Here is a 27,887-nt window from a genome sequence, read left to right as displayed (position 1 = left end):
GATCCGGACCCTTTTGGAACTACCAAAGTGAAACGGTGTTCTTCCGCCGGCTGTAAGGTTAAAGCCAAACGAGCAAGCAGCAAAACAACTCCTCTCCCCTTCCCTACCAAGGGAAATATTAGATCTTAAAACAGAACAACCCTATTAACTTATTTATGGGAGCGCTACTTTTATTAGTAGCATTTATTAGTGATTGTTTTAAACTGTGTTTTTATGTTCTAACTGTGTATAAACTCTGATGTAAGCTGTCCTGATCGGGCTGTGCAGGGAGGGGCGGCCTAAATATCAAATAAACAAGCAAACAAACAAATAAAATATCCTACCCATTGTTTGACCATAGATCACGACGATATTTCTGTATTTTTGAATGTCCAAATGCTTTAAATTTTAATCCTGAAACCAGAGCTGTCTCTTTAGTATTAAAAGTTTGGGCAGTACTGTCGTAGTAGTCCCTCAGTGACTCGGATGCTTTGTGAGTTGGCTGTATGTCGTGCGAGGTCATTGTTAATAAACACGATGAAAGCCCTGTGAGGAAAGGCAGCGTGGCGTAGTGGTTAATAATGGCGGCTTCTAATCTAGCTGGCCCCCCTGTCAGAACCCGCCGACCAACTGACATGGCCACCTTGATGATTCCTTATGATGATTCGTATGATAGAAGAATGGGCAATGGGTTTAATTCTTGTTTTAACATTTTTATATATATATATATATATATATATATATATATATATATATATATATATATATATATATATATATAATAAATGTTAAATATATTTATATTTATATTATATATATATATCATAAATGTTAAATATATTTATATATATATATAATAAATGTTAAATATATTTATATTTATATTTATATTTATATTTATATTTATATTTATATTTATATTTATATTTATATTTATATTTATATTTATATTTATATTTATATTTATATTTATATTTATATTTATATTATCAGTTTATATACTGCCGTTCCCTGGTTGGGCTCATGTCAGTTTACAGTAATAAAAAGTAAAAACACAATAAAACCCCATAAAACCATCCCTTATAATAAAGGTAAAGGTATCCCCTGTGCAAGCACTGGGTCATGTCTGACCCTTGGGGTGACGCCCTCCAGCGTTTTCATGGCAGACTCAATACGGGGTGGTTTGCCAGTGCCTTCCCCAGTCATGACCGTTTACCCCCCAGCAGCAAGCTGGGTCCTCATTTTACCGACCTCGGATGGATGGAAGGCTGAGTCAACCTTGAGCCGGCTGCTGGGATTGAACTCCCAGCCTCATGGGCAAAGCTTTCAGACGGCTGCCTTACCACTCTGCGCCACAAGAGGCTCTTATCCCTTATAATAAACAGCAACTAAGGCGGGAGGTGATAAATAATCCACTAAATCCTACCCTTCTCCTCCAGCCCAACCCATCTACCGGTGGGAGTGAGGTGCCAGATCTGATAACACCATAGGGGATCCTCGGATCGAGTATCGGGAACCCACCTGATTGAATGTATTTATTTTAAACTCTATTGTATGCAGTTTCATATGTTTCCTAATCCACCCTGATAGGACATAATAATAATAATAATAATAATAATATAATAATAATAATAATAATAATAATAATAAGCTAGATCGGGGACGGAGGAGAAGTAAATCCTCAAAGCCTCACCGCATCCCTTCTGGAGTGCCACTGGTCACTTCAGTCTGTTTACCACCTCCTCAGCCATTGGCAAGAACGAGACCAAAACGAGAGGCTGCCAAAAAGCCATACCACACACACACAGGCTGTGTAATGCCGCTAAGCTGGACTGCTGATTGGCACGGCCTTCAAGCGCAAACATTTACGGGCACCATGCCCTGACAACCCACTCTACACAAACCAACAAACGCAGGAAGTGGGTCCAATCTGAAACGTTTGCTTTCTCCTAATAGAGCAGGCATTCTCAACCAGGGGTTTTTGACGGCCCTGGAAGGGTTTCCCGAACGGGTAGGAGTTAATTAATGTTTTAATATATTTTTTAAAAATTGTGAAATATTTATTGGGTGATCTGCTGTCAAAGGCAGACAGACTCACAACTAGGCTTCTGGATTAAGAGAAAGCTTTATTGGAAGTAGATCGGAACACTCCGACGTCTGTGGTCGATTCTAATCGATACATGGCAAGCAAGCAGTTATCAATGCATCCTTCCCACCCAAATTCCCCCCTCTTTCCCAGGGTAGAAATATCCCCCCCCCTCACAGGTGCCATCCTGGGCTTCCTGCCAGACCGTCTCTAGTCCGGTTGGCCTTGTGTGACAGATAACAAAGCACAGAGCAACATTTGCAAGGAAGCGTCACAGCATGAAAGGATACACAAAGCAGTGTGAAATAGGGTTGCAAAAGGGTTACAAAAGGTTCTTCAAACAACACTCTTCAAACCAACATGGAGTTTCTCTGGTCAACCACAAACCATGGCAGAGATCAGAGGGGCTGATCCTGACATATGCCCATATATGGTCATGCCAAACTGTTCTCCCCGCCCCCAGTGGTTGGAAAGGGGAGGGCCCCCCTCGGGTGGGCGTGTCCACAGCTCTGCTTCCCTAATGCAGGAGTAGTCAGACTGCGGCCCTCCAGATGCATTCGCTGGCAGGGGCTCCTGGGAATTGTAGTCCATGGACATCTGGAGGGCTGCAGTTTGACTACCCCTTCCCTACTGTATTCTGGCCAGCCATGTCTTCTGACGTTCCTAAAGTACATGCCATACGCGTTCTGGGGATTCTCAAAGCCTAAAGAATGTTCCAAGAGTTTCTCAACGGTAAAATAGTTGGAAAAGGCTGTAATAGATTGAAACGGCAGGACGTGCCCACATGCGCCGCAAGCATTTATTCATTTATTTATTTAGATTTTTATACCTCTCTTCCCTACGGCTCTGGGCAGTTTACAGAAAACATTTTGGAACATTTTGGAACGAGCCGCAAGGGAGTGGCGGGATATAAATCTAATAATAATAATAATAATAATAATAATAATAATAATAATAATAATAATAATATACATGGAACAGTATCAGTATCAATATAACAAAGTAACAACAATAACATACCAACTAGATCTAGAACAATATTTCAACAACAGTAACTTTGACACTGCCTTGGTACGTTCGACCTCTCATTCTGGCGGGGGGTGGGTGGGGAGACCTATAGATGTCCTCAGTCGGTCGGCCTCAAGCAAGTTCCTGGCGGAAGAGCTCCTTTTTGCAGGCACTGTGGAATTGTGGAAGTTCTGGCAGGGCCCTGATCTCTTCGGGGAGCTCGTTCCACCAGGTGGGGGCCAGGACTGAAAAGGCCCTGGCTCTTGTTGAGGTCCGACGTGCCTCTTTAGGGCCAGGGATCCGCAGCCAGTTGGAAGTGGCCAGTTGGAAGTCTTCTGGGGCTATAGGCAGGGAGGCGGTCTCTCAGATACACTGGACCCAGAACGTGTATGGCATGTACTTTAGGAACGTCAGTATTTTCACCCCTGCCACAAAGGTACCGTTTGCTGTCTCCCAAGAGCTTAGAGCCGGTGATGATGATGTGTAGCTGTCCGCTTTGCCTTGATGATTTGTCTTTATCATGTTTTATTTTAACCGTTCGCTGCCTGGGCAGCTTTCCCTGGGCGGAAAGGTGCAGCATACAGATTTCGTCCATAAAAATAAAAATTAGAGAGCGATCGAAGCAGGTCTACTCAGGTCTTCTCAATGGGAACTCTTCCCAGGAAAGTACATTCTTAGCATTGCAGGGATATAGCACAGTGGACTTTGAAGGGTGTAGTTCCCCTTAGCATTCCACAGACGACTACAGCCCCCTCCTTCAAATATTAACATCTTATATCGCTTGCAGAAAACCAAATGAAGTATTTGTTATCATTCTGAAAAGGGCACTGTGAGAGAAACAGTAATAATTCACCAGTCCTGGGAGAGGAGGGAGAAGAGAGGAGGTCACGGGATCAGTAGAGGTACTACCTGTTCCAAAATAAGACGGAAACAATATATTACCCATGCCTGAACAATAAGAACGTTCAATTAGATTACGCCATTTCTTGGAAAGAGCTAATTTAAAGTTGATTGTCAACAGTTACGTTGCTGCTCTACCTCACAAGTATTTCTGGCTTTATATAAAATGAGTGGTTCCATGGAAGGATAACAATTTGCAATCCTAGGTGCCAGTCCAAATCCTGAGCACTGGGGGCAAAGGAGACGACAAACCAGGCAGATAAAAATTGACACATGGTTCTGCTGAGACAGTTTAAACCATTAAAGACGCTACCGTTTAAACCTTAACAAGCTCACAATCCAGCCCACACACCTATTACCAGCTCTGCTGCTGGTTTTTGTTAACCTATCGTCGCACCCTGGTGTCACTCATCCACGTACAGTTAGCAGTAATGCCGGTCCTGAACAGAGCCAACTTGGTGTAGAGAGCAAGCTTGGTGTAGTGGTTAGGAACGTGGCCTTCTAATCTGACGAGCCGGGTTTGATTCCCCGCTCCTCCTCCACACGCAGCCAACTGGGTGACCTTGGGCTCACCACAGCACTGATAAAGCTGTTTTGACCGAGCAGTAATATGAGGGCTCTCTGAGCCTCACCTCCCTCACAGGTGTCTGTTGTGGGGAGAGGCAAAGGAAGGCGAATGTAAGCCGCTTTGAGACTCCTTTGGATAGAGAAAAGCAGAATATAATAGCCAACTCTTCTTCTTCTCCTCCTGAACAAAATACAGGTTTTGTTATTATATTATTGTTTGGTCTATAACGGTTAGGAAGTTTCATTATTATAATTAATTATATTTGTGAATTATTATCCTGGAGTATTTACCTTGTGAGCACACTGTGATTTTTCCTCCTTCTCCTTCTCCTTCTCCTTCTCCTTCTCCTTCTCCTCCTCCTCCTCCTTCTTCGTGCTTATACTGTAAAACATGCACTCCTCGGGCATCAAGGATCCAAGATAATCCTCTAATTATTTTTCCAACACTATATAAACCTCCGAACTACTCTTCTCTTGAAAACTCTACGGGGTTTCCATACGTCAGTGGCAACTTGACAGCATTTCACACAAACAGTAAAAGAATCCTTATCAATGCAATATAATGCGTGTACTTCCAGTGATGTATTGAACATTCCAAAGCCTCCAGGCAGAGCCCTGCCCACTCCTGGGGGCTTTGGGGCGTTCAGCTCACTGCCTCTCATACCTTCCCAGGTAAAGGTGGGAGGTATCTAAAGGGAGCATGCTGCCCCGTTACAGCTGATGGTGACTGTCGCAGGGCCGTCAAGATCAGCTGTAACAAGGGCCATGGCTTGGTTTAAATGCTTCCTACCTGCCTTGGGAGGATGGCTGGAAGTGTTTAAAGAAACTATCCCCCTCATTACAGCTGATTATGACATCTTTGCTAAGATGCAGATACGGCCATGAAACCTATGGTGCTGGGTTATGGCTCCCTCTCGCCTTCCCTGTGTAGATGTATGATGGGGGGAAGGGTAGATGAGTTACACTGCCATGTTCTATTTTTGATGTTTTTGTACGTATGTTCTTAATATTTTAATGGTGTTTTAGTATTATGGACTACTTTATAGCCCGCCACGAGTCGGCCTCCAGGAGTGGCAGGAAATTTAAGAAACGGAATTAATTAAATAAATAATGTGGGAAAGGGCCACCCCTGAGTGACTGAAGGTAAAGCATGGCCGCCATTTTGTGGCTATCTCCACCTCCTGTGGCAGCCATTTTGTGTCTGCTCCCGCTACACTTTGGCAGAATTCCATAGGTTCCCACAGGCTCAAAAACACTGAGCGGCCTTGGGTGAAGCAGTGCCATCCAGACACAGCTTTTTATACTTCATGGACTGTCTGTGAGAAGAAGGCCTTAGGAGACCTGTGCAGAGTATGTCCAAGCTAAGGTTGCTCAAAGGAGCATCAAGGGTGCAGAAGGTGACGGTTGTCCTGTGGGTCTGAAAGGTCTGCATTTTTTTTCTTTTGTTCCCAGTCTCGCAGTGTGGATAAGCAGCATGCGGTCATCAACTACGACAAGGAGAAGGATGAGCATTGGGTCAAAGATTTGGGAAGCTTAAATGGGGTAAGTAGGAAGCTCACAGCTACTACATGCTGTGTGGTTTTTCCACCCTCCTGTTGTCGTGTTGCACATTTTTCTTGGGTTTTCTTGAATTCCTAGTGCTGTTGGGAAGGGGGATTAGCCCAACAAACCCCTTTACTTTTTCTCATGATAGGTGTGAATTTTGGCACTGGATTTTTCCTTAGCGTATAGTTATGACATTGGTTTAGACCAGCCTTTTGACTGTGACAGATCTCCTGAAATAATTTTTCAGACTTTGAGGAGCTCTGGAAGTGATGTCAGGTGACCACACCCCCTGCCACATCCCAGGAAGTGACATCACTACCCACACCTTAGCTCTTCTTTGGTTCCCTCCCCCCGCCTTTACTACTACTATGGTGACTTTGCCTTATGTAGACTCGAAAGAAGAGTAGGAGCTGAGAATACAGTCCAGACTCCCAAATATTACGGCAATTCAGAGCTTCTGTGGACCCCTCTTTGGGAATCCCTGGTTTAGCATATCCTTCATGGAATTACAAGTCATCCCCAAACTACAGAGACCATTTTAATGCAGGAATTGGCAACATTGGAGGGTGGACTGTTGTGTATGTAGACATGCTGAGGACCTGAGACAGGATCGTAATCCCACGAGTATGAAAGGCTCTTGTGGCCCTTTCTTGCATGCCAAGGGAAATGCCAATTGCCAATTTGGGATTGGGAGGTGAATTTCTTCCGGGCCAGACTGGTCAGGTTTTCTGTTCTGTTCTTTTTTTTGGGGGGGGGGGATTATCCTGGCATTGAATTGGGGTCACTGTGGGTGGGCAGGTAGAATCATAGAATCATAGAGTTGGAAGGGGCCATACAGGCCATCTAGTCCAACCCCCTGCTCAACGCAGGATCAACCCAAAGCATCCTAAAGCATAGGTAGTTGTGAATTTCCTGCATTGAGCAGGGGGTTGAACTAAATGAACCTGGAGGTCCCTTCTAATTCTATGATTCTGTGTAATTGGCCAATGCTCAGCTAGATCTCGGCTTCCGGATCCAATTTGTTTAAAGGGATGTATAGCACACACTAGTAGGAATCTTTCTTTGTTCTTCACTGTGTATATTGAGTTTTTTTCTAGGGGGTTAGTTAGTTCAGTTTTGGTTTTCTGTACTCTAGAGCTGGGGTCAATAAAGAGCTGAAATGAACTCCCAGTGTCCTGGTCTCTGGACCCACAGATTTAACAGCACTCTCTGGGCATGACATCTTAAGCCCTCTTCCCAGGCATCACCCCCAAATTTCCTGGATTTTCTCCAGATGGAGTTGGTAACCTTCGTTTAAATGCTCTTTACCCATAACTGTGATTTGAGTGTTTTGCAGTTCTGGGTTTTACTGAGCAGCTTGGAATTGTATGTTGTTTCTAATTTTGGAAGATAGGAAGGAAACCAAATAATTGATGACGAGGAATAACTTCCAAGGGGATTAATTGGGAGGGGGTCATGGCATCCAAAGCTTTTGAAGACTTGCTGAATCGGTGCAGACTTGAATGAAGCAGAAATGAGGAAATAAAGAGCCACACTTGTTACAGGTGATTACAAAACAAGACCAAGGCGGCTGGCGCAAAATCCTTTACAAATATATTTTATTACCCAGTTAAGCTTCCAGAAATTCCCTCTGTTTTGGCAGCGGCTTCGTCAGGGGAATCTACTTGCCTTATGGGTCATTCTTCAAAAAGAGTAAAAGACCTTTTACTCTGCTGCAAGACAAACAGATTCGCCCCATGAAGCCTGTTGGCGAAAACACATAGGAAATTTGGGGGAATTTAACACATGAAAAATATTTTAATCTGACTTTGCAGCATTAGCTTTGGCTTCCTTTTTCATCTCTAATGAAGAAGAGCATTCCCAGGACACATCTGGTTTTAAATCAGTTTCACCGGCCCTTTCTGAACCCACGGCTTGGAGTTCTTGCGGCTATCTATAGGGCATCTGCCACACACTGGTTCACAAGAAGGAAGAGTTGGTCGGTGGCTGATATTAAGTGTGACTTTTCGCAGTGCGGAACTGGTTGCTCCTGATGAAGGGCATGTGGACTTGAAATGCAAGTATTTCGTAGCGGGAGGAGGGGAGACGCCTCCAGAATTGTTGACTCATTATTAAAAGAGTGAGCAAAGGGCATGGGAGAGGCATGTTTTGGTTTGAAATCTGTTGAGTGTGTTACCCTTGGACTTTCTCTGCTGTGTCAGCCTCATCCTAGACTCAGGTATTTTCAGGGCCAAGGAGTGGAAAAAGCTAATGACATTGAGTGTGTATCTGGCACACCGTAGAATCATAGAGTTGGAAAGGATTTCCAGGTTCAATTTGTCCTTTCCCCCTGCAGAATGCAGGAAATTCACAACTACCTGCCCCCCTACAGTGACCCTGAATCCATGGCCAGATGTTGCCCCCCTATACCCCCCCTCCAGAATTCCTGGCCAGTCTGGCCTGGAGGAAATTCCCCTCCTGACCCCAAAGTGGTGATCAGCATTTCCCTGGGCATGCAGGAAATGGCCACAAGAGCCAAGCATGGACACGATCCCTTCTGCCCACTTACTTACAATCTGCCTAAATTCATAGAATCAGCATTTCTGTGAGGTGGCTCTCTAGCCTCTGCTTAAAAACTTCCAAGGGAGGAGAACCCCCCCACACCTCCCGAGGAAGCCTGTTCTACTGAGGAACCACTCTGTCAGGAAATTCTTTTGAAAGTTTATCCGGAAATTCTTTTGAATGATTTTCATCTCATTGGTTCTGGTCCTACCCTTTGGGGCAACAGAAAACAACTCTGCTCTGCCTTCTCTGTGACAGCTCTTCATGGCTAGCCTATTCCTTTCTTAGTCATCTTCTGTTCAGGCTAAACAGACCAAGCTCCCTCAACCTTTCCTCATACTCCTTTTCTGGTGGCCACTAAGTGTTTTTAGAAAGTGGGAGGTGCCCACACAACTCCTAATTGGCTGTACAGATTAAAAGGCATTCTGTTCAGTAGAGTTTATCCACAAAATGCTGACAAGTTATTATGACGAGTTACCACAACATCGCTTCATGACATGCTGTGGTTGGGTCCGCCTCCTTCGGCAGCCATTTTGTTGCTCCTCTTATCCCGCTGTGTCAAAGGTGCTTGGATGCTCCATGGGGCTGGAGACCCCTCATCTGGTGCTTTTGGTATTCTTCCTGTGGGTGTGAAATTAATAAGCAAATAAGCTTAGAACAGGAAGTACTTCTTCACCCAAAGAGTAATTAACGTGTGGAATTCAGTTCTGCAGGAAGTGACGGTGGCAAAAATCATAGCGAGCTTTAAGAGGGAATTGGGTATGGAGTAGAGATATAAGGCAGCTTCATGTGTATTCATGTGCGCCTCCCGTCTATTACCATGTTATTTGCAATTGTGGCTTGCTGGCGGAACATCTGCTTGGCACGCAGCTTCATGTTTATGCCGGCTCTAGAAGAAAAAATAATTGCACGGAGCCTGTCTTTTGTGGGGGGACCCTCAATTTTTTTTTATGCCTTGTGCATGCTAGAAAGATCTGCATTTCCCGTGTTGCTTAATGATAGTTAGATTAAATGACGTGTGAATGGGGCATTTTGTGCAAAACACAGTAGCCTGGATCGTAAAACATGTTTCATCAGTTCCTGTGTATTTTTCTGCTGCTGTCCCAAGGGGATCCTGTTCGGGGAAACCCACATGCTCTTAGGGTACGCATGGATTTCCCCAATAGGCCCAGTATCGCATCCCCCAAGACTGCTTCAGGCTGAGAAATGCCTCAAGGGGTGGATGAAGCCCCTTATATATGACAATATACCTTAGATCAGTGGTCCTTTTTATCACTGGGGACCGGTCAACGCTTGACAATTTTACTGAGGCCAGGGGGGGGTAGTCTATTGCCGAGGGACATCGCCGCTGCCTGAGCCTCTGCTCCACTTGCTTTCCCACCGGGGCCCCTGATTTCCCGCCGTCCGCTGGGGGGCGCTGCCAGCAGCAGCTACGCAGTGCCTTGTCGAGGGGAGCCCAAGGCATGGCAGTCGCTGGAGAGCACCAAAGGTGGCAGAGTGGCAGGGCAGCCCCTGAGACAGCCGCCGTGAAGGAGGACGAGGAGGAGCCGCGGCCTGGTATCGACTGATCTACGGACCGGGACCGGTCCCCAGACCGGGGGTTGGGGACCACTGCCTTAGATCAGTGGTCCCCAACCTTTTTATCACTGGGGACCGGTCAATACTTGACAATTTTACTGAGGCCCGGAGTAGTCTTTTGCTGAGGGACGTCGCCACCGCCGCCTGAATTCCTGCACCACTTACTTTCCCACTGATGCCCCTGACATCCCGCCACCCACTTGGGGGCGCTGCCAGCAGCAGCTGCGCAGTGACATACTGAGAGGGAGCCCCAGCCATGGGGGTCACTGGAGAGCACCAAAGGTGAGCTGGCGGCAGAGTAGCAGGGTAGTCCCCAAGGCAGCATCCAGGGAGGGACCGGTCCCCGGACCAGGGGTTGGGGACCGCTGCCTTAGATAATGGTGTTTCCCATGCATGTGTTTTTTTCATTTGAAAAATATGCTGCCTCTCCAGGAACCCAGATACATAATACTCTCATGCTAACCAATTGGAGCGTGTAAAATCCTATATAAGCATTAATCTCAATCTAAAAGAAAAATATTTCATAGGTTTTATTGGTTTTTTAAGGAAGAGTTGATTTTTATGCCCTGCTTTTCATTACCTGAAGAAGTCTTAAAGCAGCTTACAATCACTTTCCCTTCCTCTCCCTGCAACGGACACCGTGTGAGGGAGGTGGGCCTGAGAGAGCTCTGACAGAAGTTCTGAGTGAGAAAAGCTCTAACAGAACTGTAACTAGTCCAAGTCACTGAGCTGGCTGCATGGGGAGGAAGAGCAGAACATCAAACCTGGCTCTCCGGATTAGAGTCTGCCACTGTTAACCACTACACCTCTATACATTTCCTAGCTTTTTTTCCATTGGAAAAACTGAAATGAGTTCTCCCAATTTTTTCTGGTTCTCTGAGCCTTCACATCCTCTAGGATGGATTCTCTGCATCGCCAGCAAAAGGTTGAAGCTGGTTTTTCTTACCTCCTTCGGGAGAGCACGTGAGTCTTCAAACTCTTGGCATCCTTTTTCCGATGCTTACTGGCAGGTGTTGAAGGGAGTGGTGGGAAAAATGAGAATCCAGCTTTGTGCATGGACTTAGTTGCAAAACCGATGTTAGTTTACCACGGTGGCCTGAACCTGGAACCTTCTTTTCCTTGGGTTTAATGGTAAATAGATTGAGAGTAATACTGGGATTTTGATTTCTATCAATATCTTAGCTGGGAAAAAAATATGATGAAATCTTTTGGGGAGCTGGTCCACTTGCACTAATTTAACAGAATTATTTTTTGCTTTATATTGACACTGTCATGATGGTAGTTCATAGTCTGAGGAGGAGTGCTTACACTCGAAAGTTCATGCCTTAAATAAATTTTTGTTGGTCTCAAAGGTGCTCTAATTTTATTGTATTACTCTCCCAGTCAGAGTTTGTTCAGCAGAGTTAGAAAACTGTATTTTCAAGCTGCCAGGTAACAACATCAATTCCTTTGTCATTTTTTATTTTAAATAATAAGGAATATCATCTTCTGTAGTAATACTGCATCTGTTTGCTTACATACTAGAGAACGGTCAAACACAATCTTTAACGGTGACTTTTTCTCTGAAGTCCAATCTGGTCTTCAGAGACACACTTCCTTTTTCTTTTGTTTACACAAAAGTTAACCATCTGGTTGTTAGGTTGCTTGGTTTGATATTCACTATACAGAAGGGGTGATTACATGTTCTGACCGATAAACCCGAACATGAACAGAGAGACTCTCAGTCTAATCTCTGACTCTCTCTCTCTCACACAACCATCTGTCAAAAGCTAATTGTCAAATGGAGCTCTCCCATCATGCACCACTTCAGTCTCAGATTGTGCATGCAAGGATGCAAAACAAGAATTCCAGGATTTTAACCCCCAGCCCAGCCTTTCTAAACCTTTTTACCATTGAGAACCCCCTGAAACTGTCTTCAGGCTTCCAGAAACCCCCAGAAGTAGCCCAATGGTGCAGAATACGGTTGGGAAGCAGAGCTGTGGACACGCCCAACCAGGGCCCCTCCCCTTCTCAACCCCTCCTGGCCCATAATTGGCCATGTTTAGAGGGGAGGAAGTCAACATCAGATCCCTTCCCTTTGTACCTCTTTATACCTCTTGTATCTGTATCCCTTCCAGGCCAAACATCGCCTGTGGTTACCTATCAGCCCAACACCGACGGCTGCTCAGAAGGTCTGAGGGTTTGCATTGGGGAAAGTAATCTATGGATTGTTGCCACCATCGATTGATTGTATTGGGGTTTTATGTTGCTTTTATCTTTTTAATGTAAACCACCACGAGCCGGCTGTGCTGGGAGGTAGCAGTCTATAAATCTAAATAAATAAATAATAAATATGACCATATATGATCCTATCACCCGTTCAATGTTTAATGCATTTTAAAAATGCATTAAAAATGAATTAACTCTCACCCATTCAGGAAACCCTTCCAGGGCCGTCAAGAAACCCCAGGATTTCACAAAACGTTAGGATGCTTTAGGATGCTTAGGGCTGATCCTGCGTTGAGCAGGGGGTTGGACTAGATGGCCTGTGTGGCCCCTTCCAACTCTATGATTCTATGATTCTATGATTAACTTCTGGGCACCAAATTTGGTCTTATTTTTTCTGTTGATACAATCCAATTTGGGAGATAGGCCTATTGCCTAGTTCAGCAGTGGAAGAGGCTGCCTAAGGAGGTGGTGAGCTCCCCCTCAGTGGCAGTCTTCAAGCAAAGGTTGGATACACACTTTTCTTGGATGCTTTAGGATGCTTTGGGCTGATCCTGCGTTGAGCAAGGGGTTGGACTAGATGGCCTGTGTGGCCCCTTCCAACTCTATGATTCTAGGATTCTAGGATTTCTATGAAACCCTAGTTGACAAAACCTGATCTAGGCTGGGTGGGCGTGTCCACAGCTCTGCTTCCCAACCATATTCTGCACCATCACGCCACTTCTGGGGTTTCTCAGAGCCTGAAGAATGTTCCAGGAGGTTCCCAATGGAAAAAAAAAAGTTGAGAAAGGCTGAATTAGGGTAAAAGGGATGCAAAAGACCCTGAGAATGGATGACACCGTCTGTGACAGCCCGGTACTCGGATTCTGCATAAAGCAGCTTCTGTCTAAGCCTTTGGGGTCGAGCAAGGTTATTTCTGTGCCGTCGCTGTGAATACCAGGCCTCCTGCTCGGGCTGCAAGCTAATTTCCTCTCTTCATTTGCTGTGCAAATTCCATCTGCAACAGATTGATCACTCTCGGTATTTCTCAATGCCGCTCTTCCCTTCCAAGTGCAGCCGTACGAGCCTTGGCTGTTCTGGCATGCCAGCGCACGTCTGCATCTGCTGGCAATCTGTGTGTATTTTGGAACTGCTGCTTTGTATGTGAGGACAGCCGTCTTTTTCTTTCCTTTCTGCACGGGCACAATGCGCCGTGAGTAGCAGAATGGGTGGCTTCTCGTGGCAAAGGAGGAGAGCTGGGTTTTTTTATACCCCGCTTTTCCCTGAAGGAATCCTAAAGCGGCTTAAAAAACTCTGTCCCTTCCTCTCCTCGCAACAGACACCCTGAGAGATAGGTGGGGCAGGGAGAATCAGCTGGGCATAGCGGTTAAGAGTGGCAGCCTCTAATCTGGCGAGCCGGGTTTGATTCCCTGTTCCTCCATGTACAGTCGGATGGGCAAAGGTTGGATACACACTTTTCTTCGAGCAAAGGTTGGATACACACTTTTCTTGGATGCTTTAGGATGCTTAGGGCAGGGGGTTGGACTAGATGGCCTGTATGGCCCCTTCCAACTCTATGATTCTATGATTCTATGACCTTGGGCCAGTTACAGTCCTGTTAGAGCTGTTCTGACCGAGCAGTAATCTCAGGGCTCTCTCAACCCCACCTGCCTCACAGGGTGCCTGTTGTGGAGAGAGGAAGGGAAGGACATTGCAAGCTGTTTTGAGACCCTTTCAGGTAGATAAAAGCCGAATATAAAAAACCCAGCTCTTCTTCTACGAGGACAGCCCTAAGAGAACTGTGATGGTCCCATGGTCACCCAGCTGGCTGCACGTGGAGGAGGAGTGGGGGAATCAACCCCAGTTCTCCAGATGAGCAGCTGGTTCTCTTAACCACTACCCCATGCTGATGTTTATTTCATGCCCGCTAAGATTGGGGAGGGGCCGTGGCTCAAAGGGACAGTGTCTGTCTTGTGTGCCGAAGGTCCTGGGCTCAATCCCTTCCATTCCTAGTTAAACTGACCAGGTAGAAGATGATGTGAAAAGCCTCTTTGTGGTGACCCCCAACCATAAAAATATGCAAGCATTCTTTCACAGAAATTAAACCGAAACTGACCAATGGCATGAAGATCCATTGTTCATGATTGTATATAAATTAGTTTCCCCCCCCAGAGTTTCTCAGTTCAGTTTTGCCTCTTGTCCCACCATGCTGATCTTGCTCTTTTCCGCTGCTCCAGACAGACGAACGCTCCATCTCGATCTACCCTGCACGGTTGTTGTGTGGACGGCGCCCCCCTGGCCAAGCTGCTTGCCCTGCCGCAACCCCTGTGAAAGGGTCGTTCGACCCTCCTAAAGGGTCCCAACCCCCCGGTTGAGAACTACTGGAGTAGATGATTCTGACCGTTATGGTCCAAACCTTTGGATCGGTATACAACAGCTTCCTGAGCTCTCATTGAGAAACGATTCCTTTCTTTGCGACAGATTTTCTGAGTTTAAGCAGGTCGCTTGTAGCTAAGGCATTTTCTCTCGGCCTCAGGTCCCTCTCTGCAGTTTGGAGATATTAGAACCAACTTCCCATAAAGGGTTGTTCCAAGGATCCGTAATGTCAGGTCCCTTAAATGCTTTGAAAGCTCTGACAGGCTGCATGTATGCAAAGTATTCTTATTGATTTATTACTCCTCGCAAGAGCCAGAAGGCCTCTTCTCCAAGCCAGGAACAGCAGCCGATGGATGCTTCTGACCTTGGAAAGAGATTGATGTGGCAGTACTGTAGGAGCATGAGCTACCCGTGTGGCTCTGAGGAGGCCCGAGAAAGTGGATTTGTGGCATTCCGCGATGTGCCAAAGACGCAAACGCAGAGCCGATCAAGGAGCACACGGTCACTGAGCCGGAAAGATCGTGGCTGGCCTATTGCTGTTTCTCCCCCCGCCCCAGATGTTGAGGAGGACTTGGTAACACTGACGTTGTGTTGTTTAGAACCACTGTTGGATTGTTGTTGTTGGAATTGACTATGCTGTGTGTTGATTCGTTCCATGTATCCCCCTATGATGTTGTATGTAAACCACCCTGAGCCATATGGAAAGGTGGCATAGAAATCGAATGAATGAATGAATGAATGAATGAATGAATGAATGAATGAAAGGAGCCTGCGGGCATTTTTGGAATTCCAACACGGCGAGGTGGGTGCAGCCTCAAAAGGGTGGCTACCAAGTGGCTACTGTAGGGGGCGGAGCCAGCCATAAAACGGCTGCCCCAGCTTGCCTTCAGGAACATAGTGACGATCCATGTGCTGGGCTGGTAGCTGCAGCCCAAGCAATGCTTTTTTTTTTTTAAATCTGTGCTGCTAATGAATCTCCAGTGACCAATCCGAAGCCTTGTTGAGCAAAGCCTCACCTGGCCCTGCCCACTTTCTAAAAACTACGTTGAAGGACCCTGTGGTAGATGGACCTCGGTATTCTGAGAAACCGCGATCAGTGTGAAAGAATGGGGGTAGGCGTCTAACAGAAGCCTAGGTACGTGGATTCCTGCAGCTATAGTGGATTTCTCAAGCTTTTGACCATGGAGGAGCACTTGAAATAATTTTTCAGGCTTTAAGGGGCCCCGGAAGTGATGTCAACTGGTCACACCTCCCTGCCACGCCCCCGGAAGTGACATCACCACCCATGTTAACCGGCAGGCTCAAGGAGGACTGGGGAGGTGGAGAGACAGGGGCAATTTAAGAGGGGAGTAGGCATGTGGGCTCTTTCCCCTCCCAAGCACAGAAGCCATACGAGATCTCACTCATGAGGCAGGAAGGAAGAGCAATGGGAGCATCCAGTTCCGTTGCTTGTGGCCAAATCCATTAAAGCAGGACCCCCTCTGGAGCTTCTGCGGACCCTCCGGAGGTCCACAGACCCCCGGTTGGGAATCCCTGCGCTAGCAAAGTAGCCAGGCTGCTTTTCCTTGCTTGCTGTGCCTTTTAAAGCCTAACCGTGTTTTTTGTCCTTTTCCATAGACTTTTGTGAACGACGTGCGGATCCCTGACCAGAAATACATCACGCTGAAGCTGAACGACGTAATCCGCTTCGGCTACGATATCCTTTTGTTGCGCGAATTCTGCAGGCCAACAGGCTCGCGGCTTTGTAGGTGCCACCCCCCGGACCGTCCCTCCTTGTGCTGCTGAGGTTTAATTCCTGCTTTGAGCTGATCCTGAGTATTTGGTGCCTTGATCTGACCCCGCTATGGCTTTATTCACCATGTCACAGTTGCCAGTGCAGAACAGGGAAGCCAGGCAGATTAGCTCCCGCAGGATGAAGAGATAGGTGGTCCGGACCGTGGATGGCACCCCCCCCCCCCCCGGCTAAGCTGCTTGCACTGCCGCGACCCCTGTGAAAGAGTCGTTCAACCCCCCAAAGGGGTCCCGACCCCCAGAATGAGAACTACTGCCTTAAAGGTGGTCAGTCCCTTTGAGGCAGCATGCAGCAAACAGACAACATGCAGGATTTCTGTGGAGGGTCTTTGGGGGCCAATAAGTTGGGTGTTACAGGGGACTTCGAGTGCCTCAATGGCTCCTCTTCTTCGTGGAGAAAGGCATTCCCTGTTTCTCTTCTGGTGCTTTGGATTTAGCACCTGTATGCAAGGGTTCCTCTGCTCCACTGCATTGCCTGGGCAACGTTATCTTTTGCATTTTCAGTGGAACATGTACATGAGAACTCCCCTATGGCTTATGCTGTAGCTCAGTGGCAGAGTCTCTGCTTGGCGTGCAGAAAGCCCCTGGTTCGATCCCCATTGACTCCAGATGAAAGGGCTTGGTGATGTCAAAAACCTGGAGTCCCCCTCAGTCTGAGTGGACACGACTGATGTGGATGGATGGGTGTTCTGCTTCACTCTAATGCCGTGCCATTGGCATCACAGGCTGAGCAGGAGCCAACTGCTTGGTTGATTCTTATTGGCTTTCGTAGCGAATATTCCTTGGGTCAGACCTTGTGTGGGCAGTAGCATTGTTCTGGTTGCCATTATTTCTTTTTGCAACTTGGAAATGTTGTCGATGACCAATTATGCAGGGGTGTGTGTGTGTGTGTGTGATGCTGGGCCGCCGCTAGCATAGCAGTGGGGCAAATTCCTGCCTGTTCACAATGTTGATGCTAGCCTGGCCCCAGCCCGCGGCAGGGGAACGCTGATTTTTTTTTCTCATTCCCTTTTTTGCTGTGGCTACCATTGTCAGCCAGGCCAGGCCAGGCCTGTGCATGCAGGGAAGGACAGAAAACACCCCATTCTCCTTTGTGGCCTTGTGGAGCTGCAATCCCACCCTCGTGGAAGTGACACCCCCCTCCCCGCTGCTGCTGCAAAGTCCAGAGGAATCTTTCCACCCTAGAATTGTCCATGTGCATTGCGTTGTAAAGCTGTAGTAAGCACAGCGATTTCTTTGGTCTGAGTGGCTCTGCAGTAGAGCCTGTGCTTTGTATGTGCGGAAGGTCCCTTGTTAGGAAGTGTAGGGAAGGGCATTTTCCCACTCCAAACCCTGGAAATTCTGAACAGAAAATACTGAGCTAGAGTTTTGAAGGGGTAGAGTAGGAAGAGGCGTTTGTAAGCTGCCTAGACTGACTTGCTCTTTGCTACAGGAAAGCTGAAGATGCAGGCAAGATACAGGCAGCCCCAGATGTTCATAAAGATGTATAGTCAGAGAGAGTCTACAACAGTGCAGGGAAATACCTTGGAGATCTTCAGCCAATCAGGGTAGGCCCAACTGAATTAGATGGGCCAATGGTTTGGTTTGGTGCTGGGAAGCTCCCTGTATTGGCCCTGAGAGTAAGTTTAGGAATGCCATGCTCCGTTTACAACCCATAATATGCTCAGGCCCTGTGTCAGAGACCAGCATGCTCTTTCAGGCACGAACGGGACATGCACATTTCTCCCTCTTCTTTTCCCGTATCTCTCCTCGATTGTTCCTTACGAGCGTCCCCGTTTCAAAAAGCAGGTCAGCCATCGAACAAACAAAATGATAATAATAATAATTAATATAGAACCCCCCTTCTCCGCCTGTTCCTCGTGAGTAAGGCATCCGTTTAAATAACTTGTTGAACTGGACTGTGAATCATGGCTTTTCTTCTCTTTTTTAAAACGTTTCTTTCTTCCTTTTTCCCTTTTGTTATCTCTGTACGTTTCAGCATTTTTGGGAAGGATTTTTTTTTTGTAGATCACAAACACAAACGTTACTGTTTTGTGTACTGGGTTGGCAAGGAAAGGCTTAAAAAAAAAACCCAAACAAAATGCAGATTATAGCATGGCTGGCGTTACAGGGGACCTTGGCAGCAGCCACAGCTACGGAGTCCTTGTGTTTGTTCAGCTCATTCTTTTGCGTAGGGGTGTGTGTGTGTAAGAGAGAGAGAGAGAGACTTGCTGAAACAAAATCCCGGCAAACGAAAGTGTGGACAGTCCGCTTCACCCTTCTCTGCTGTCCCGCTGGTGTTTCTTTTCACCCCTCTGTCCCTTTCCCTCCTCATTCGGGGCTTTCTGGATTCCATCGTCTTTCGCACGGCCTGAGTCAGCAGTGTTCTCCCGCGGTGAATTTTCTTAACTGTGCCAAAACGTAGTCTGTGCTTTTGGTCTATTTTTGACGGGACTGTTTCCCATCCCCTCTTGCCTTTTGTGTTGTGCCAAATCATCCCCTCTTTGTCCCCTACCCCCACTCTGGTGGCCAAGTGCCACCCATCTGGTTTGGCTAGCCTTAACCTATGGAAATCTTAGGATGCTTAGAGCAGGGGGTGGGACTAGATGGCCTGTGTGGCCCCTTCCATCTCTATGATTCTATGAAATCACATTCTATTTATGGGTGGCACTACCTGTTAACTTTTTTTGTGTGTTCTTCTAATCTGGGGGAGAGAAGGGCCTGAGAGTCACAACTGGAAGAGCTGGAAATTCCAGGAGCAGACATTGGAGCCCACCCAAAGCAGGTGGAATGCCAGATGTGATCTCTGTCTCTTATTGTTGGCAGCTATCAGGAGCATTGGATATGCATTCCCCATGGCAGTTTCTATGCCATGGCATAAAAGTCCTGCGTGTAGAAGAAGAAGTGGTTCTTATATGCCGCTTTTCTCTACCCGAAGGAGTCTCAAAGCAGCTTACAGTCACCTTCCCTTTCCTCTCCCCACAACAGACTCCCTGTGAGGTGGGTGAGGCTGAGAGAGCCCTGATACCACTGCTCGGTCAGAACAGCTTTCTGAGTGCCATGGTGAGCCCAAGGTCATCCAGCTGGCTGCATGTGGGGTAGTACGGAATCAAACCCGGCTTGCCAGATTAGAAATCCGCACTCCTAACCACTACACCAAGCTGGTGTTACCTGAGCATTGGTGGGATGGAGACTATAACCATGTTTGCTGCAATCGGTAAGGTTCCCAACTCCCAAAGTAGGGCTTGGAATGCTCCCTGATTTATAATGGACTGCTAGTGAACATAGATTTTCCTCTGGAGAAAATGGCAGCTATGGTGGGCAGACTCGATGGCATACCATGGAGTCTAGGAGAAAGAGAAGTCCTGAGCCCGTTCCACACACAATGGTTAATGCATTTCCCAATGCACATTAGAAGTAGATTTATCCTGTCCTGCCCAGGGCCCATTCTGCACACATTAGATAATGCACTTTCAATGCCGCTTAGAAGTAGATTTTCCTGTTCCGCACAGGAAAATCCAGGTGCAAAAGTACATTGAAATTGCAGTATCAGGTACGTGCAGAATGGGCCCAGGAAGATCCAGCTGCGAAAGCAATTTGAAAGTGTATTATCCTTATGTGTGGACTGAGACCCTGGTGACAACCCGTGTTGTCTGAACTCCCTTCCCTCCCCATATTTGGCAAAGGTGTACCTGGATCACAGCAGCCATTCATGAAGCAAGCCTTCCTTTTTTACCCATTTGAAATTGAGCTTAGTCTCAGAAGTAGATGGCTGGATTGGGAGGCAGGAAGTAGGTCTGATGTTATCACCCCTTTCCTAGTGGAACCTTTGAAGGGGGGCTGACTGACCTATGGAAATGGCCTATGAGCTGCAAACTGGTCCGAGGTTCTGTTTGGGGACACGTCCCCCTCCCTCACTTGCAGTGTCTTTTGGGGGGTGGCGGTGGCGGTGGTTTCCCAGTTGTTTCTGTTGCTGTCATAGTAGATTTTCCTTAACGCTTGTTTTCCCCTCACATGCTAACATGTATGTGTTGGAGCAGATCCAACACAAGGTCCCGGAAGAAGCATTAAAGGTGAGCATGGATCTTTGTCATATAACGGAAGGTACATAAGACTGAATTAAACTGGTGGGTCTGACCTTTACCTTAGTTCCACGGGGATTGTTGTTTTAGCTGGTTTCAGCTAAATTAAACAGAAGTTTGATTCAGGTGGGTCGCCGGCATGATGCAGCAGAACAAAGCTTGAGTCCAGGGGCACCTTTGAGACCAGCAAAGTCTTGTTCAAGGTATAAGCCAGGCTTTCTCAACCAGGGTTTTGTGAAACCCTGGGGTTTCCTGATGGCCCTGGAAGAGTTCCTGAATGGATGTGTGCTAATTCATTTTTTAAATATTTTTTTTGTATATTTTAAAAATGTTTTAGACATTTACTGTGGTATGACCATAGATGGTCATGTACCCGCCCTCCCCTACCCAAATGGCCCATGGAGGGGGTGGGAAGGGGAGGGGGGCCAGGTGGATGTGTACACAGCTATGCTTCTCAAACATATACTGCAGGATGGGACCACTTCTGGGGTTTTTTGAAGCCTGAAGAATGTTTCTAGGGTTTCTCAATGGTAAAAAAGTTGAGAAAGGCTGATATAAGTTTTTGTGTGTATGCACACTTGGTCAGATAATAAAGTGTGTATGCACATGAAGACTTAAACCTTGAATAAAACTTGTTTGCTCTTAAAGGCACCCCTGGACTCTAAATTAGTTAGTGTTTAAGATACTGCTGGACTTCTGCTTGTTTTGGCCTTCACTATAGTAGTCTCAAAAACAGCTTTCTTTTATTGTAAAAAATCCCCCTCAAAGGGATACATACTAGAAAATAGGGGATAAATTACTATATTATTTGGCATGGATAATAACTGGGCTTGACAAACAAAGCTATTTTTAAAACCCCAAATATTCTTTGTTTTCTTGGGAACCAGTTCTGAAAAGCAATTTTTAAAAAAAATTATCAGGAGTCTGATGGGGCACTTATGTTCCTGCCCCTCATATTTTATTATGCACATTTGGTGTCTGGAAGGATCCTGGAATTGCTTCTGCCATTAGAAGCACTCTTTTATCAGAAATTGGTAATTTTTAAAATATATTTATTTATTTAGATTTCTATACCGCCCATTTCTTCGCAGCTCTGGGCGGTTTACACAGAACATTTTGTTTTGTCTTTGGCAAATTCCCAACGTTGCTTAACTATTACAAAGTAGGGCTGAGTCAACCTTGAGCCGGCTGCTGGGATCGAACTCCCAGCCTCATGGGCAGAGCTTTCAGACTGCATGACTGCTGCCTTACCACTCTGCGCCCCAAGAGGCTCTTCACAGAACTCCTAAAACCAGCTATAGATCATAAACATCAACAGCGTCAGCAAAAAAAGAAAGAAAATCAGCTCCATAAAACTATTAGAGCACAAACACTCATTAGAGGAAAACCAAGAAAACCTTCAGCTCAGCATAATGCCCCTTATTAAAACCAATCATGACAATGAAGCAAGTCCAAAACCCTTTTAAACCGTCAGAGACCATAAAAACCTTCTAAAAATCCATCTCTGTCTATGCCATTCTTAATCTTACTTTTCTTTCAAGGAGCTCTGAGCAGCATATGTGGTTTGCCTTTCCTCTGTTTTTATCCTTATATTAGTAAAAAAAAAAAACCCTGCAGCTGTCAGTGCAGCGGGCGCTAGCAGGGCACTTGGTGGTTTGTAGGGGAAGTGGTGTGTGGGTGGAGAGGCTGGCTCTGCAAGGTGGGAGTGGCTTCTATTTGCTGCCTCTTACTACAGAGTCCAGAGGTAGCCAGGCAGCCCCATGCTCCCACCCCCACCGAGCGCAGAAGGATTGGGTACGCTGAAGGCAAACCTTTCAAGGCTTGGCTCTGGCATGCCAGGCAGTTCCCTCATCCCTCCCGGACCAGCAGAGGTCTGCTGCCACACAGGCAAGGGCCGCCTGGGTGGTGGCAGGCAGGCCCCTTGGCCACCCACCCGCTGGATCGGGGCCCCTGACGCTGACTTCCATCCCTGACAATGTCCAGTGGCCAAATGGCAGCCACAGGCTTCGCAGGGTTTGTGGAGGGCAGGCCTGAAGGTGGCTGGCCAATCAGAAGGCGCACAGCTTGCTGTGCATCTCCTGATTGCCCTGGGGCCGGAATCACAGGACGGACAGGGCCCCGGACAGTCTCCGCCCAGGAGGCTGTCTTGCAAAATATTAAATGGAGCAAAAAGTGTTAAAGATAAGATTGCTATGAGGTAATTTGGCTGAGGGAGCGACAGGCCTAAGGTAACACAGGCAAGGGGCATAAAGAACACTCTATTTAAGGTCTAATTAGGTGGGTTCTGACAGGGAGGCCAGTGGATTTCAGAAACTATTTCCGGCCTCACCTATAGGCCTGGTGGAACAGTTCCATCTTGGAAAGCCTGGAGGAACTCTTTTAAGATCCCACAGTACTCTGATTTCATTCGCTAGACTGTTCCACCAGGCTGGGCCTATCCTGAAAAAGACCCTCGCTCTGGTTGAGGCCAATTTAATCTCCTTAGGACCTGGAATCCTGAGCAAATTTTGCTCATTTCATCTTAAAGCTGTCCAGGGGACTATGGGAAAGGCGGTCCTAGAGGTATGATGGTCCCCAAAACTTTGAATCTGATCTGGTCTTCAAATAGCAGTGGGGCCTCCCTGGTGGAGTTTCCAACCTGAAATGGGGCCTGAAATCTCTTGCTGTGACAGCTGCTTTTCAGGGAACCGAGGTTAGTTCTCCTGGAGAAAATGTGGCATTGTACCCTGCTGGAATCCCTCCCCCTTTTTAAGCTCCACCCCCAAAGTCTTCAGGTATTTAGTCCCTGGGATGCTTTGTGGTCTAGTTTGGCCCTTCGTGGCTTCAAATGGAGTTTTATTATGAATTAAAACCCAATTTTGTCCATGCTTAGGGATGATCAGTTTTCAAAACGCCGGCAATAGATTTTGGGTATAGGCAATTCCGCCTTAGCAAGCTCACTTACCTGAAATAAAATTGAAGATTTATTTTCTTGAAGTCTGGGTTTTCTGTACGCCTGTCTCAGCGGGGGAGTAAAAATGACTATTATTTTTAAAAGATCCCATTTCCCTGGAAGCAAACAATTTTTCCTTCCGTTGAGATAACTCATTTTAGTCCGTCATCTGAAAAGGGTATAGGAGACGCTGGGCTTTTTAATGCGGGAGAAATTTTTATTTTAGCATAAGGTTTCCCGGATTAGAGACCATTCATCTGATCTTTTATGTATTCTATCTGTTCCACTTAATATTTCTGGTAAGGCCTAGGGGGAGGAGTGTGTCTCATAGCTTAAGTGCCACTCAGCGCTTAACACCCACTGAGGGCGGGTATCCTGCCCCTGAGTGCCGCCTCCTCCTCCAACCAGCTTGCTGTCTGTCCAGCAGCCAGCCAATCGCCTTCCATCCCCGACCCTTGAGCACCCCTCCTCTTTCCACTTCTCTCCGAGGCTCGGAGGCTGCAGATCCCTGCTGCATGAGAGCTGCCCCTGCTGGTGAGTTCCCTAACAGTTGCTTGCAGCCTTTCTAGGTTCTGGGGGGAGGGGGAGTCCACCCACAGAGTTCTTCCACTCCACCCCCCCAATCTAGCACCCGTTTGATTCCTTGGTGCAATGGGCTTGGTCCCTAGTTTATTTATAAACAGTATATTCCCTTGTCTGTCTTCTCTCCTCAAGACCAGCGAGGTGGCTAACAGACAATGAACATACATACATAAAAACGCATCTAAAAGACCATTAAAACCAAGTTAAAGGGTAAAGGTATCTCCTGTGCAAGCACTGGGTCATGTCTGACTCTTGGGGTGACCCCCTCTAGCGTTTTCATGGCAGACTCAATACGGGGTGGTTTGCCAGTGCCTTCCCCAGTCATTACCGTTTACCCCCCTAGCAGCAAGCTGGGTACTCATTTTACCAACCTCGGAAGGATAGAAGGCTGAGTCCACCTTGAGCCGGCTGCTGGGAACAAACTCCCAGCCTCATGGGCAGAGCTTCAGACTGCATGTCTGCTGCCTTACCACTCTGCGCCACAAGAGGCTCAAGTTAGAACACATAAAATTCAATAAAATGCACTTACACAATTACGACAATTAAAAACAGTGCAGGAAGAAGGGGTTGCTGAGGGAATGCCAGAGGAAAGAGAAAAAAAGTTTTCACCCACTGTCAAAAGAAGAGCTATTTTTTGTACCCCCCTGAAGGAGACTCAAAGCGACTTGCAATCACCTACCCCTCCTCTCCCCGCAACACACACCTACCCTGTGAGGTCGGTGGGGCTGAGAGAGCTCGGAGAGAACTGTGACTGGCCCAAGGTCACTCATCTGGCTGCATGTGGAGCAGGAGTGGGGAACTAAACCCAGTTCTCCAGATTAGGGGCTCGTAACCACTACGCCAAGCTAGGGGAGAGACGAAGGCCATGAAAGCGTAGGTGGAATAAAAACTGCTCAGTCCTGTACATTCTGGAAAGAAAAGAGCTAGTGGGGACTCATGGGAATTGTAGTCCATGAACATCTAAAGAGCCGCAGTTTCGCCATCTCTGCCTATGCCTTGTTGGCTCTCATTGGAGATTATGTCATTCTCAGCAGACCTTTTTAGCTGTTAAGGTTGCAGGCATTGAAACCTGGCAGCCACGTTTGCAGGGAGAGCCCTCTGTCCATGATCCTCCTGCTAAAACAGCTACCATTTTGCCTGAAAGTATATTCAATTTCAGGACATGCGCATCCACATCCTCATGTTTCTTGGGGGTAGGCTTTTGATTTGGAATCTGGCCATCCGGGGGGAAGTTCAACAGGGCAGGATTCTGCAGGCGTCCCTATCTGTAATACTTATTCATGTACTAAACGCCTCTCCTTGTGAACAGCCAGCTGGCATTTAAATGTGATGTAAAGATAAACCCTGTTTCTGTGAGAAAGGCCAAGTGATTTAGGCCTCGTATGGGGAAAAAACCCTCCAGGGAAACCGTGGAAGTTCCCAGGAACCTGGCCAGCTTTATAGCTGAGCACAGGTTTGAACGGTGCAGTGTGGCATCATGGGTAATATGTTGGGCTTGGACCTGGGTTCAAATCCCAGCTTCATCCACGGGGCTCAGTGGGTGATTTGGAGAACGATCGCTGTTTCTGAATCCAAATTCCATCTAAACCTCCGGAAGAAGTTCCTGGCAGAGCGGTTTCTCAGTGGAACAGGCTTCCTCGGGAGGTGGTGGGTTCTCCATCTTTGGAAATATTTAAACAGAGGCCGGATAGCCATCTGACGCAGAGGCTGATTCTGTGAAGGCTCAAGGGGGTGGCAGGTGACAGTGAATGAGCGAGAGGGTTGCAAGTGTCCTGCATAGTGCAGGGAGTTGGACTAGATGACCCAGGAGATCTCTTCCAACTGTGATTCTATGTATGGCTTTGCCTTCAACAACTGCAAATGTTTAATGTATTTTCTTGTTTCTCTGTTCTGTGTACACCGCCCCGAGACGTCACAGTGAGGGGCGGTACATAAGCTGAATGAAAGAATAAGTCAACAACAATAAACTTGTTCTATTCTAACACACATGCCATATATGAGAAATAAAGTAGTTATTTAGTACTTGAAAAATATACCACTCTGAATGATTTGGACGTTTCAGGGATTGTAGGATCCTGAGCTTGCCAGGATTTGACCCCTTTTTGGGCCAACTCCACTCCTCCCCAGCATCACCCCAGTGAACTTGGCACGCGATGGGCATCATCTGTGCAGATTTTCTCTTGCAGAAGCTTTGGTGGTGTGACTAAGCCTTTGTGCAGGAGGGCAGAAGTGCCTCCCTTTCGTGTCAACAATGCTTTCTCAGGAGAACCTTCTAATGAATTATGCTGAGCAATCGTAGATATGGGAGGTAATCCGCCTGCAAGATTGGTGTCTTGCCAGGACCGTTGCTCAAGTGAGAATGAGGTCTCGAACTATCCCGCAAGGTATCTCGCCTTAGGGTCTTTTGGCCACAATCCTGAATTCTCGAGGCATGTAAAGAAAAAAAAGTACGTGGCATGTTTTGAGATCCCGAGGCAAGCTCATGGCTGAAACCAAGATGCCAGCAAGTCAGAGACCCCATGATTTTATTTATTGACTAGGATGAAAGCCCGTTGTAGGTTGAAATATAATGGGCGCTAGCACGGGGGGAGGGTGTAAAGCATAGGGAAGAGGCAGAGGTAGAAAGAAATAGAGAGAGAAGAGAGAAATAGAGAATGACAGAAAGAAAGAAAAGAGAGATAGGAAGTCAGATAGGAAGTGATAGAACTCTCCGGCGGCTCTCCAAGCCACCACCAGGAGCTCTACCAAGGGCTGCAGATGGTGCGGCGGGGCTTTAGGGGTTGGGGGGAGGTGGCGGGCACCCCCTACTCCCTCCCCATCCTGCGCAGGAGTCCCTGCCAGACCCCGGAGCCCCAGCGACAGCCGTGGAGGCCTGGTGGGGCTCTAGGAGCTGTCAGGGAGACGCGGCCATCCCCCCTCCCTCCCCGGGGCCCGCTGGAGCCCCTGCACCTCTCCCTAACAGCCCCCAGAGCTCCGCCAATGGCTGTGGAGGCCACAGAGGGGCTTGAGGGGGTGGGGGGAGGCAAAGGGTATTCCCCCCTCCCTCCCCACGATCCCCAAGAGTGCTGGCCCCCCTGCTAGGGCCACAACCTCTCTCTGTGCTGCAGACAGGTGTGTACCGGTGTCTATGTTGCCACAGTGCCTGCTGCCGGGTTGGTGGGGGCGGATGCAACTGGTTGGCGCCGTGGGCGACGTTCCCGGATTGACCCGTGCAGCCGGAAGCGGTTTCCGGACACTTTGACATGTCCCGGAAACTGTTCTGCCCATAGTGGCTCTACCGAAATATTAGAGCCACTAATGGTTAAAGTTGTTTTTCTTTACAAAATTTATCTTACCATTCTTCCGTGATCAGGGCCAACAATGTGGCTACCAGATTAAATTCGGGAAAGCATGCTCAAGCCTTGGGGTGTATCAACAGAGATGTAAAATCAAAATCACATAATGTCATAGTTCTAAAGTACACTGGCCTGATCAGGCCATGTTGGGGGTTCTGGAGATCTTTCTTCAAGAAGGACATGGACAAAATGGAGAGGGTACCGAGGAGAACAACGAGGATGATCCGGGACCTGGGGGCCAAGTCTCATAAGGAGAGGCTGAGAGACTTGTGGATGTTCAGCCAGGAAGAGGTTGAGAGGGGACAGGATTGAAGGTTGTCACTTGGAGGAGGGCAGGGAGTGGCTCCTGTTGGCCGCAGAGGAGAGGATTCACAACGATGGGTTTAAATAACGGGCAGAAAAATATCAGCTGAATACTAGTG

General features: G+C 47.2%; 1 protein-coding gene across 7 annotated transcripts in view; it reads left to right on the top strand.

Moving 5' to 3' along the window:
- CEP170B (centrosomal protein 170B) overlaps positions 1-27,887 on the top strand; it is a 104,657-nt gene that overhangs the window by 15,150 nt on the left and 61,620 nt on the right. For all 7 annotated transcript variants that reach the window (XM_077323831.1, XM_077323829.1, XM_077323832.1 and 4 more), the window contains 3 exons: positions 5,993-6,082; positions 16,382-16,462; positions 20,551-20,607. In XM_077323831.1, the coding sequence (XP_077179946.1) occupies positions 5,993-6,082; positions 16,382-16,462; positions 20,551-20,607 (228 nt within the window). The remainder of the gene's footprint in view (positions 1-5,992; positions 6,083-16,381; positions 16,463-20,550; positions 20,608-27,887) is intronic.

The sequence above is a fragment of the Paroedura picta genome, chromosome 2 (assembly GCF_049243985.1).
Source record: "Paroedura picta isolate Pp20150507F chromosome 2, Ppicta_v3.0, whole genome shotgun sequence".
Lineage (NCBI taxonomy): Eukaryota > Metazoa > Chordata > Lepidosauria > Squamata > Gekkonidae > Paroedura > Paroedura picta.
This window is presented reverse-complemented; position numbering and strand designations above follow the sequence as displayed.